This window comes from Pelophylax lessonae, assembly GCF_965119305.1.
Source record: "Pelophylax lessonae genome assembly, chromosome: 3".
Taxonomy (NCBI): domain Eukaryota; kingdom Metazoa; phylum Chordata; class Amphibia; order Anura; family Ranidae; genus Pelophylax; species Pelophylax lessonae.
In genome coordinates, this window is record NC_138770.1 from 141,408,971 (window position 1) to 141,422,321 (window position 13,351).

The 13,351-nt window shown below is 42.9% G+C and overlaps 1 protein-coding gene across 2 annotated transcripts in view; it reads right to left on the bottom strand.

Annotated features, from left to right (window-relative positions):
• LPIN1 (lipin 1) overlaps window positions 1–13,351 on the bottom strand; it is a 289,491-nt gene that overhangs the window by 119,860 nt on the left and 156,280 nt on the right. For both annotated transcript variants that reach the window (XM_082252224.1, XM_082252225.1), the window contains exon 4: window positions 10,868–11,193. In XM_082252224.1, the coding sequence (XP_082108350.1) occupies window positions 10,868–11,193 (326 nt within the window). The remainder of the gene's footprint in view (window positions 1–10,867; window positions 11,194–13,351) is intronic.

Below are 13,351 nucleotides of genomic sequence, written 5' to 3' on the forward strand. Positions count from 1 at the left end.
ATGGGCACTGATAGGTGCCACTGGTGGGCACTGTCCTGATAATCAGGACACAGTGCCCTGATTATTAGTGCACATGTCTATCAAAAGCCAGGTACCGGCTCTCTTCTTCTCTCCTCAAGCTGTGAGTGAGAGGAGAGGATCACCGATAACCGGCTTGTGTTTACATTCTGTGATCAGCTGTCATTGGCTGACAGCTGATCACATGATAAAGGGCCACTGTAATTGGCCCTTTACCCTGATCTCTGATCAGTGGAGTCTGAAGCAGTTAAATAAAAATATTCAACAAAAAAGGTCGAGGATCAGTCTGAAGAGAGGGTGGAGGATTTTTGGCAGCACAGATGGAAGCAAACGTGGTTATATGAGTGTTTGCAGTAGAAAACAGTCAACAGGTATTAAATATTTTTTTGATCATAGCATTAGATACGGATAACGATATCTCTCTATCACATATACCTTTTATGGGGCACTGACTAGCAGGATTGTGGATGGTGTATATGTGTCATCTAGGTGTCTTACTTACACACCAAAGATTTTAATTTTTTCACAACCTTAAAAGTGGCTCTTCACTGCATCTGAGCACCACAAACCAAAAACGCTATTTAATTCATTTTTAATATTCAAAGCAAATATCCATGTCTAAAACATCCTGGTCTCTATGCTTTATTTTGTTGAGAAATTACTATACCAAACATCCCCTAGCATTTCTGCCTAAAATTTATGAAGAATTTTTTACATTTTTCTTATTGGATAGGTTTTATAGCAGAAAGTAAAAAAAATATATTTTTTCCAAAATTTTCGGTATTTTTTTTGTTTATAGCGCAAAAAAAAAAAAAAAAAAAGCCCAGTGTTAATAAAATACCACCGAAAGAAAGCTGTATTTGTGTGAAAAAAATGATATACATTTCATTTGGGTACAGTGTTGCATGAGCGTGCAATTGTCAGTTAAAGCGGTTGTAAACCCTATAAAAAAATAAATAAAAAAAAAACCTGCAAGACAAAGGCATAATGAGCTAGTATGCATCGCATACTAGCCCATTATGTGTAACTTACCTTAAAACGAAGCCCCGACACGGACCCCCGGACATCGCTGCGGGCGCTGCCATGATCCCTCGCAGTCTCTTCTGGGTTCGGCGGCTCCGGCGCGCTGATTGGCCGGAAGAGACGGCTCCGGCGCGATGATTGGCCGGAGCCGCGATGACGTCACTCCCGCGCGGGAGTGATTTTTCCGGCAAGCTCCGGCAAACTAATTGAAGGTCCCCCCCGGACCTTCAGAGTGCATGCGCCGCTCGCGCGAGCGGCTGCATGCACTGTAAATATCTCCTAAACCATGCCGGTTTAGGAGATATTATTTGTACCTACAGGTAAGCCTTATTATAGGCTTACCTGTAGGTAAAAGTGTCAAAAAGCGGGATACTACCGCTTTAAAAGTAACCCTGTGCCAAAAAGCAAAGAACGACTTGGTCATGTTCCATATGGCAAGTGGTCAAGTTCTGACCTGAGTCCTGGAGCTCAGAGACTTTGTAGAGCTTTGGGTGGGAAAAAGTCTAGATCTTATCTAATAGCCAGACCTCTAAATTCATCTCAACTGTCCACAGATCCATTTACATACACAAGCTGTAACTGGTGCTCAAGGCTCATTCTACAATGAAAGCTTGCTTCTGGGTGAAAAGGCTGAGCGCTGACAGAGCACTAAAAAAGGTACAAGTGTTCCCCCAGGACAAAATATCAAAGCTTTCCATTGGTGGCTAAACAAGGGCCTATTCCGCATCGAACTCTTTTTTAACTCCATGGGGCCCCTCTTTTTCCCACACTGTGTCAATTTCCTCAAAATGCCCCTCACTGAGAGGCATCGCCACTCCCAGATATCACATTTCCTCCACTCCATTTGGGACGATAAACCAGACCCTCCACAACTCACTCTTTATGAACTCTGGTGCTCGGAAGCCAAGGACCCAAGAGGAGGGATCTCCCTCATCTACTCAATACTATCCAACAGCGATGTCAAACCTGCATACGCGCTGACCTGGGAGAGGGATCTGGAAATGGAGTGGGACCTGGACGACTGGGGCTTCCGCCTTCAAAGCTCCTTTACAGGTATACTGAATGTTTCTCTTATCGAAGTCAATGTTAAATTGCACACCAGATGGTACCTGGTCCCTAACCGCATTGCGGCCATGTTTCCAAATGCCTGTCCACAGTACTTTAGGGGCTGCGGTTCATCTGGTGACCACTTGCACACTTGGTGGGCCTGCCCCAAGATTCAGCTGTACTGGAATAAATTATTCCAGATCATTCGTAAGGTTCTTGATCACCCCATCGCTCAGTCCCCACAAATTGCACTTCTCAACGTCAAGGTCCCTAAACTATCTAAACCTGCTCAGAAACTCCTTCATTTTATGCCTCTAGGAGCCAAACTCACCATAGCCAGAGCATGGAAAACACCCAGGGTGTCCATCAGGGAGACCAAACTTAAGATCTCCTGGATCATGTCACAGGAAAAAATCTCTAGTATTATCAATAATAATGTGGTTAAATTTGAGTCCGTCTGGGAGCCCTGGGCTAAGTACGTACAGGTTTCCATTTGATCTGGCAGCCAGACCCTCTTTCCTCTTCCTCTGCTCTCTTCTTATCTTAGCTAACCTCTTACACCTCTCCTAGGCTCTTACCCCTTTCTACCCCCTTCCAGTCTGTTCTACCTTACTTCCCCCCCCCCCCCACCACCCTTTTCCACCGCCCTCCCACTCTTGGGGGTTATCTCTGGAGGGGGAATTTACTGGACCCATATGTCTCGCCACCCATTGGGGGCATGGTGTCCTCTCCTCCTTCCCCTCCTGGAGATACCCTCCGCCTTACCTCATTGTATATTGCCTATTTTTTCTTGGGCTCTGCATCCCTCTATATGGGGTTCTCCCTCACTGACCCCGACACATTCCGTTTATGGATATACCCTTCCTCAATCTTATATGTACAGTTTTCTGGACCATGTCTAGTTTGCTTGTTTTACCATGTTTTTTGACTTTTGTACTTGACTTTTTCTCAATAAAAATGAATGAAAGTAAAAAAGGTACAAGTGCTGCTGCCCATAATTTTCTTTTACATGAACGCTACACTTCTCATTTGCAATGCAGGTAGGTATACAGTATAAGACAGCATTGCCATACCTTCTTCCACATACGTTAATGAAAGATCCATATCTGATATAAAGAATATTCAACGAGAAATTATAAAAATCTGCCAATAATGACTTTTCCCTAAAAAAGAAATATGGGGGGGGGGGGGTTTTGCCTAATCTTAATGCCTATGAGCTTCTAGCATCTATTAACAGTTTCAGCCCTCTGAGAATTGCACAGTTTCTGTTAAAATAGAGTTAATTACTTGTGGGAGGGTCTACAGACTTCCATGAAGTTTTATCATGACAATAGAAGTCTGGATCCGCCCCCTTTCCTCTCCTCTCTGTGATTGATGTCAGCTCTGGGCTCTCTGCTTATTTCCAAGAAGTCACACAACACACAGAGCCGCTCTCCTCCTTCTTCCCCCCCCCCCCCCCCCCTCCTTCACTCTTCTGTTCCAGGCAGAACAATCTCAGCTCACACACACAAACCTAGAATAGTAGTAGCAGCCTTTAGTGACAAACCTAGAATAGTAGTAGCAGCCTTTAGTGACAAACCTAGAATAGTAGTAGCAGCCTTTAGTGACAAATCTAGAATAGTAGTAGCAGCCTTTAGTGACAAACCTATAATAGTAGTAGCAGCCTTTAGTGACAATCCTAGAATAGTAGTAGCAGCCTTTAGTGACAATCCTAGAATAGTAGTAGCAGCCTTTAGTGACAATCCTAGAATAGTAGTAGCAGCCTTTAGTGACAAACCTATAATAGTAGTAGCAGTCTTTAGTGACAAACCTATAATAGTAGTAGCAGTCTTTAGTGACAAACCTATAATAGTAGTAGCAGCCTTTAGTGACAAACCTATAATAATAATAGTAGCAGTCTTTAGTGAGAAACCTATAATAGTAGTAGCAGTCTTTAGTGACAAACCTATAATAGTAGTGGCAGCCTTTAGTGACAAACCTATAATAGTAGTGGCAGCCTTTAGTGACAAACCTATAATAGTAGTAGCAGCCTTTAGTGACAAACCTATAATAGTAGTGGCAGCCTTTAGTGACAAACCTATAATGGTAGTAGCAGCCTTTAGTGACAAACCTATAATAGTAGTAGCAGTCTTTAGTGAGAAACCTATAATAATAGTAGCAGTCTTTAGTGACTAGAAGTCACTGAATGTGCTTTTTATATTATATTCCTGGTAGTTATAATGCAAAGCATACACTGCAAAGTAAAACACAACTGGCCTTTATCGGATATTTCACTTTAGATTTAGAAGGCAGGGAGTTGCCAGCGTTCCTCTCCCCTGCAGCATTGCTATGTACTGAAAAAGCGTGCTCTCTATATCTTACATTGTGTTCATTCACAGAACAGAATGTCACACAAACCGGGGCTGATGTTTACCATGTCTTTCCTTCTAACTGAATACAGTGGGATGTTTAGAGAACATTTCCTAGAATGGCTCAGAGGATCACTGAGCATGAGCAGCATTGGCTGACACTCCCCCCCCCCCCCCCTTCACAATGCTGAGAACCCCATCTCTCTCCTCATCCCCTGTGCTTGCAAGGCTGGAGAAGCTGACACCGGCTTTGACAGCTGCTGACTGATGGCAGGTGAGGGGATCGGCTGCAATAGTTGGAGATCAAAGCCCATGGGAGAGGTGGAGGAAAGCTGCAGAGAAAGTGCAGCCAAGAACACAAGATCAGCAGAGCTACTGGAGGAGAGGAAACTGACTGGGTTTTGTGGTGACAAGTTGCCATGGAGATGAAGGCACGTGAAGAGCGTGCTCGCTCTAGCTGGCAAGTGGGGGTGTGCCTGTTCACCAAACACATGTCCAAGAGAGGGAGGGGCTGAAAGAGGGAGTGTATTGCTGGAGAGATTTCCACCTCCCTCTAAACTTTCAAACAGAGAAAGAACCGTTACAGGCTCCTTCCTGACAGTTCACAAACATGAGGAAAGAGGGAAAAGACATGAAAACATTAGGGTAGTATATACTGCTTATTTTTGATTTCCCATACTTCTCCCTTAAATGTGCTATCTCACCAGCATCCTCATTCATGACATACTCCATAATTCTCCACCAATATTTTTTTTTTTTTTTTTAAAAGGGTTATGCGTTTCCAAGTACAGTCTCTAATCTAAAAATGCAAACAGAAGCTACTACCCATAAACTCACAGATGAAAGAGCTCCCGGGTGCCCGATCCACAGCCGTGGTGCATATATAGAAAGATGATCCGCACACCCGTAGTTGCTCCTAAAAAAATCTTCATCTTTATTCAAAAACCACAGAATACAACTGCGGATAAGATCAGTTGATGCGTTTCGTCCTATACGGCCTTAGTCATAACTACATTTAGACACAAAACTTTATAGTGGCTCTACATATCACAGGCTCCACCCATTAATTGACCTAATTGGTTGTAGACAACTGTCGAAAGGAAAAACCAATTGTAGTATGTGATAAGGAGACCCATAAATGTGCCACTAATCACTAAAAAATACATAGAGAAAAAAAATAAATAAGTAAAAAAAAGTTAATGAGAGTAATTTAAAAAGTTATGGAGAGATACTGGAGAGAGACAATTTTTAATGTACAGTGGGTACGGAAAGTATTCAGACCCCCTTAAATTTTTCACTCTTTGTTATATTGCAGCCATTTGCTAAAATCATTTAGGTTCATTCTTCTTCCTCATGAATGTACACATAGCACCCCATACTGACAGAAAAACACAGAATTGTTGACATTGTTGCAGATTTATTAAAAAAGAAAAACTGAAATATCACATGGTCCTAAGTATTTAGACCCTTTGCTCAGTATTTAGTAGAAGCCCCCTTTTGATCTAATACAGCCAGGAGTCTTTTTGGGAAAGATGCAACAAGTCTTTCACACCTGGATTTGGGGATCCTCTGCCATTCCTCCTTGCAGATCCTCTCCAGTTCTGTCAGGTTGGATGGTAAACGTTGGTGGACAGCCATTTTTAGGTCTCTCCAGAGATGCTCAATTGGGTTTAAGTCAGGGCTCTGGCTGGGCCATTCAAGAACAGTCACGGAGTTGTTGTGAAGCCACTCCTTCGTTATTTTAGCTGTGTGCTTAGGGTCATTGTCTTGTTGGAAGGTAAACCTTCGGCCCAGTCTGAGGTCCAGAGCACTCTGGAGAAGGTTTTTGTCCAGGATATCCCTGTACTTGGCCGCATTCATCTTTCCCTCAATTGCAACCAGTCGTCCTGTCCCTGCAGCTGAAAAACACCCCCACAGCATGATGCTGCCACCACCATGCTTCACTGTTGGGACTGTATTGGACAGCTGATGAGCAGTGCCTGGTTTTCTCCACACATACCGCTTAGAATTAAGGCCAAAAAGTTTTATTTTGGTCTCATCAGACCAGAGAATCTTATTTCTCACCATCTTGGAGTCCTTCAGGTGTTTTTTTAGCAAACTCCATGCGGGCTTTCATGCGTCTTACACTGAGGAGAGGCTTCCGTCGGGCCACTCTGCCATAAAGACCCGACTGGTGGAGGGCTGCAGTGATGGTTGACTTTCTACAACTTTCTCCCATCTCCTGACTGCATCTCTGGAGCTCAGCCACAGTGATCTTTGGGTTCTTCTTTACCTCTCTCACCAAGGCTCTTCTCCCCTGATAGCTCAGTTTGGCCGGACGGCCAGCTCTAGGAAGGGTTCTGGTCGTCCCAAACGTCTTCCATTTGAGGATTATGGAGGCCACTGTGCTCTTAGGAACCTTAAGTGCAGCAGAAATCTTTTTGTAACCTTGGCCAGATCTGTGCCTTGCCACAATTCTGTCTCTGAGCTCTTCAGGCAGTTCCTTTGACCTCATGATTCTCATTTGCTCTGACATGCATTGTGATCTGGAAGGTCTTATATAGACAGGTGTGTAGCTTTCCTAATCCAGTCCAATCAGTATAATCAAACACAGCTGGACTCAAATGAAGGTGTAGAACCATCTCAAGGATGATCAGAAGAAATGGAAAGCACCTGAGTTAAATATATGAGTGTCACAGCAAAGGGTCTGAATACTTAGGACCATGTGATATTTCAGTTTTTCTTTTTTAATAAATCTGCAACAATGTCAACAATTCTGTGTTTTTCTGTCAGTATGGGGTGCTATGTGTACATTCATGAGGAAGAAGAATGAACTTAACCACTTAAGCCCCGGAGGATTTGGCTGCTAAACGACCAGAGGGTATTTTGCGATTCGGCACTGCGTGACTTTAACGGACAATTGCGCGGTCGTGCGACGCTGTACCTAAACAAATTTGGCGTCCTTTTTTTCCCACAAACAGAGCTTTCTTTTGGCGGTATTTGATCACCTGTGCGATTTTTTGATCACGCGCTATAAACAAAAAAAGAGCGTAAATTTTGCAAAAATAGCAATATTTTTCCCTTTTTTTTATATGAAATTCCCCCAAAAAAAAATGTAAAAATCAAAATTTTTTTATATTTTCGGCCAATTTGTTTTATGCTACCTATGTTTGGTTAAAAAAAAAAATCGCAAAAAGCGTATTTTGATTGGTTTGCGCAAAAGTTATTGCGTTTACTAACAAAGAGAAAGATTTTTGTCATTTTTGTTGTTTTTTTTTTTTAACGCGTAATGGCGGCGATCTGCGATTTTTTTTTCGGTACTGCGACATTGCGGCGGACAGATCGGACCCTTGACTGACATTTTTGACACTTTTGGGGTTACCAGTGACATTTCTACAGTAATCAGTGCTATATATATGCACTGTTACTGTAAAAATACACTGGTAGTGAAGGGGTTAACTTTATTTGAGAGGGAGGGGCTGTGTGTGTCCCTAGGGGCGTGATTCTAACTGTGATTGGCTGTGGCTTCAACTGTATGCAGAGTGATCAATGGATCTACATAGTAGATCCATGTGATCATCTCTCATACAGAGAGGAGAATGACAGGCAGCTTGTTTACACAAGCTGCCTGACTTTCTCCCTCTCCCCCGCCGATCGCAGAGTGGCCGGCGGCGATCGGGTCCGCCGGTCACACGCGCGGGGGGGGGGGGTCCGTGACCACGCGGGAGCGCGCCTCCGGCGGCGCGCGCTCGCTCCCTAAACCCTCACAGGCGAGCGACGTAGACCTACGTCACTTTGCCTGTGAGGGGCTGACCGCCGCCGTAGATAGTCGTGCGGCGGTCGGCAAGTGGTTAAATGATTTTAGCAAATGGCTGCAATATAACAAAGAGTGAAAAATTTAAGGGGGGTCTGAATATTTTCCGTACCCACTGTAGGTGCAAATCTAGATCCCATCTCAGGTTTAACCCCCGAGGTGATAAGAATAGAGAGGAATTGCTAGTAGACATGTCCAGAAATAGAAAAGGTAATCAAGGTAAACCTCCTACTATCAGAAACAATGTAACAGGCCAACCGTTAACTTTGTAACCACATTTTCTCAAGAATATCTTCAAATAACTAAAATAATAAAAAAGGAATTTGCCTATACCTTATACAGACAAAAGGCTTAAATGGGATATTACAAGCAGGCTGTCGTTTTGCCAGTCGAAGAGCACCCACATTAGGAAATGCTTGATCACCTAATATTTTCTCATCGAAACAATGCCAACCCACCTGGCTGGCATACCCTGGAAACTATCCTCGAATTATTAAGACTTGTAGATACTGTCATTTGAGTGTGCCGAGTTAAAAAAAAAAAAAAAAAAAAAAAAAAAAACTTTTGTTGCCATGGCTATAGGTAAGGAGTTTACCATACAACAATATGTCAACTGTGGCACAAATTTTGTAGTTAATCTGATTATTTGTATATCATGCAACCTACAATATGTGGGCTGCACCACACATCCCTTGAGAACCCGAACAGGGGAACACTATTGTAACAAAAATAATTTTAAAAATATTTCCAATGCAACAAGTCACTTTAAGGAATGCCATTAGGGTGACCTTTCCTCATTTGGTTTTAAAGGAATAGAACGGCTTTCTCACTCTCTAGAGGAGGCGATAGGGAGAGAAGGTTACTGGGAAGAGAGACATGGTGAATTTTCAGACTCAATTCTAGATCAACTCAGGGGTTAAACCTGAGATGGGATCTAGATTTGCACCTACATTAAAATTGTCTCTCTCCAGTATTTCTCCTCTCTCCTGGTCTCTTTACAACTTGTTTAATTACTTTTATTAACTTTTTAGGTTTTGCTTTTTCTCTATGTATACTATTATTGTGTAGTTTGTGAACATTAGTGGTATATACATGGGTCTCCTTAGCACATACCACAACTTATTTTGCCTTTTGTCAATTGTCTATAACCAAATAGGACAATTAATGTGTGGAGTCTACTATATGTAGAGTCACTATATATTTCAAAGTTTTGTGTCTAAATGTATTTATGACTAAGGCCTTATAGGCCGAAACGTGTCAATTGAATTTATCGGCAGTTGTGTTCTGTGGTTTTGGAATAAAGGTTACGATTTTTTTAAGAGCAAGTACCAGTCTGCAAATCATCTTTCTATAGTCTGTAATCTAAAGTTGAACTCCAGGCAGATGTAAAAAGCTAATGAATGTTGCTCCTAATTAATTAAATGCATAATTTCATCACTGAAATGCATTTTTTTAAATTAAGCATTGTAAATACCTGAACTTGACTTGGTGGTATTAGCTTTTTGAAATCCCTTGTACAGTAAAGCTCAAACTGGGAAACAGGGAAGCAGCACAAAGGTGCCAAACAGGTGTGCTGCAATGCTAACAAAGGATAAGCTGAATGACAGAGAGAGCAGACTGACAGAAAGATGACCTTATTGGGGTGTTGCATCCCCTTTACTTTCAAATCCCAGGCTAGAAGAGGAAAAAGAAAAAAAAAAAAAAAAGACTATAAATGTCACTTAAGCATCAAATAAAAATCTGGTCTCCTTCTAGCCAGACAGAGCTATGCTATGTGGCAGAGTTGTGTAAATCTCAGGACTGGATAGACAGAAAAACAAATCCTTTATCAGGCAAAACAGCCCCTATATATGTATTTAATTCCTGTATTTAAGATGGTTGTCTCAATTACAGCTTTAAATTTCGATATAGACAGCTATATTTACCAACACCTGCTGTACTTCCTGCCTAGTGGTGCTGAACAGTGGCTGCGCTTAAAGTGATTTTCTTTTTTAATAACAAAGATACTTACCTGCTCTGTGCAATGGTATTGCACAGAGCAGCCCTTGTTCCTCCTCTTCTGGGGTACCTTGCCGGTGCTCTTGGCTCCTCCTCTTTGGCGAGTGCCCCCACAGGAAGCTGCTTCCTATGGGGGCACTCGTGCAGGCTCTATCTTGAGCCACGCTGCCTGCATCTATAGCCACAGACAGCACGGGCAGGCCAGCCCTCCCCACCCTCATCACAGGATCTGATGGACAGCAGCAGGAGCCAATGGCTCTTGCTGCTGCCCCTCCCTCCTGTGAAGAGGGAGAGAATGGAGAGAGCCTCTGCCGTCAGGCACAGTACTGGATCAAGATCAGGCTCCAGTAAGTTTGAGGGGGAGGGGAGGTTGTATTAAAAAGGTAAAAAAAACTTTGACCATTACAAGACAAAAAAAAAAATACACACATAAAAAAAGAGAGATCACAAAGGCAAGCAACAGCAAAACTCCACAGGAAGATAAAGGTCACCATGCGCCAAAGAAGGCGGCTCGAAAAAAATGGGTGATCAGTTTTGGGGTTCTGACCTAAAAGTTAAAAATTTCTGTTTTAATCAACTGGAAAACTGGCATTAGAAATAAAGGAAACCCCCACTATAACCCCAGCACTTTGAAATCTACCTGGCAGATTCCAGCTGTTCGTTCTCTTCCTCTGAGCTCATCTCCATGGTAAACATGTCATCATCTTCTGTTGTGTCACCATTATCGTCTCTCTTTAAATTATCCAGCTTGGGTTTCCTCCTCCTTTTCCGTCTCTTCTTCACAGATCCACCTGTAGCACTGTCTGTGTTGGGTTGGGAAAAGTGAGTATTTCCTGGGCTCTGGGAAGAACCTCCAGAGTCCAGACCTCTAGCCCACTCTAATGAACTTCTCTTGAGCTGGGCCTCCATGAGAGATTCTCCATCCAGTAAGATAGGCGAGGTTGCCAAATATGATGGGATGGATTCCTGTGACAAGACAAGACAACCTAGTTACTGAAAGTACCCCACCACCTTTTCTTTATTAACAGATAACATTACAAAATTAAAGATTTTTCGGCTGAACCACAAAATCTGAATGTCACAGTGGAAAAATAAACTCTTTAAAGAAAATACTCCTTGCAACAAAATTTGGCCTCTTTTACTTAAACGACGAGGCTACAAACTGCAACAGTGCCATGTTATGGCTGTGCCAGGAATTCCAGAAGACCTTCCTTGCAATGTGTCCAGATACTCTTCCAAACACTAGGGGGGATATAAACATTTATTTCGGACTCCATAAAAGAGGCTCAGAACTGAAGGGAGACATCAGTTACATTTGCAAAATATATTTTCCCTGGAAAATGCAGTACTGGCAGCAGCATTTTTGTATTGTTATATTTCAGTCTAAGCTTGCTTCTGTGCAAGAAATGTTTGGTACAAAAACAATAAGAGGTTAAAGTTACCATTATCTTCTAAGGTTGCCCCAGGTCCAAAGAGTGGGCATCCTCAGTTTATCCTTCGAGTGCCCAAGCAATCCAGGCGATCTACTATGCAAATATGGACCAGCCTCCCCAGTTTATCCTTGGCCCACCTCCTCTCAGGCATTCCTATTGGCCACCAAACGGAATGGACAGCCTCACGAGCCAATAGGAAAGCTAGGTAAAAAACAAATCCAGGACGGCCGCACTCCAACGTGATCCATTTTATTCATATACAGTAAAATTCATAGGCAGAAACGACATACAGTGGGAGACTGACATAAAGCAACGTTGTCGCATTTCGTGTGTTAGCGCCTTATAATAACCTCCAGGAGGTTATGATTAAGCGCTAATGCACGGAACACTTCAACCTTGCTTTATGCCCCCCACTGTATGTTGTTTCTGCCTATGGATTTTACTATACATGAATAAACTGGATCAAGTTAAGAGTGTGGCCATCCAGGATTTCTTTTTTTTTACCTAGTGTGCAGCATACAGTCTGAGTGAGCATCCTTTCCGCAGGTGTGTGGGGTTTGGACAGTGTGGACTGACCTGGAGCAGCGGCCTCTCAGTGTGTTGTACTAATAGGAAAGCTGCAGGGCCTGGGAGCAGGGATGGCCCACATAAGAGGTGGTTGATATTCCCAGCATGCTGGTGATCTGGCTATAAACAGTTGCTCCGACAATAACTTAATCAAATGCCTGGAGGTACCTGCTTTATGGCGCCACTTTAGAAGGTTATGAGATAAGCTGAGAGTAGTATTTAGGGTAAATTACTTACTTTTATGATTTTGGAAAGGTTTATTACCACATTTAAACATCCTGTACTATCACCTCAATAAAATATCACATGGTCTGGAACTTGCCCTTAATTTTGTCAGTTCTGTTATGATTCTGGAAACTATCAGTCTTCAATGTAAAGCCGAACTAAACCCTCCTATCCTTTTCCACCAAGGAAGCTGCCATCCTAGCCATGGTTTGATCTGCAGCTGCTCACGTGATCCAGTATGACACCAACCATTTGATTGTTTGACAGTTTGGTTGAGAGCACAATCAAATGTGACAGCTAGCATGCTCGTTTGTTTTTAAATGGTTACAGTGGAGCTAAAGTCCCGCTGTAAAAAACTGCAGGCAGGAAGGTTTTTTTATTGTCCTTTCTTCAATAAAATGCTCTGACCTGTGTGCCATCTCCTCTGGCCCTGTAAACTGAGCTGCACATGAGCAGTTCAGCTTACAGTGCTGGGCCGGTCTCCGAGTGCAGGAATGATGGCCTCCTGCACATGCGCAGGAGTAACATTACTCACCAGCCAATGAGGAGGCCGGAAGACTGCCACTCAGAAGATTCCAAAGACAGGACCTTTGGACAGCAATGTATGTAGATTTTAGCTCCCCTTTAAAGAAAAAAAAGTCACTTGAAAAAGTCCACAGCAATCTGCAACATAGTATCCAAGCTTTTATTGACCAAATTACAGAACCCAGGTCGACAATGATCAAAAATCATAGCAATGCAACGGGAAAGGCATTCTTACCCAGTTTCCCCCAAGCATTTAGCCACTTGAGAAGGCAGGTGTCAAATGGCTGACGGCAAGCCTAAAAGCATATGGTGGGCATATGCATTTGCACCACACGCCTATTAGCACAGAAAATGTACAACCTATTGGTACAAGT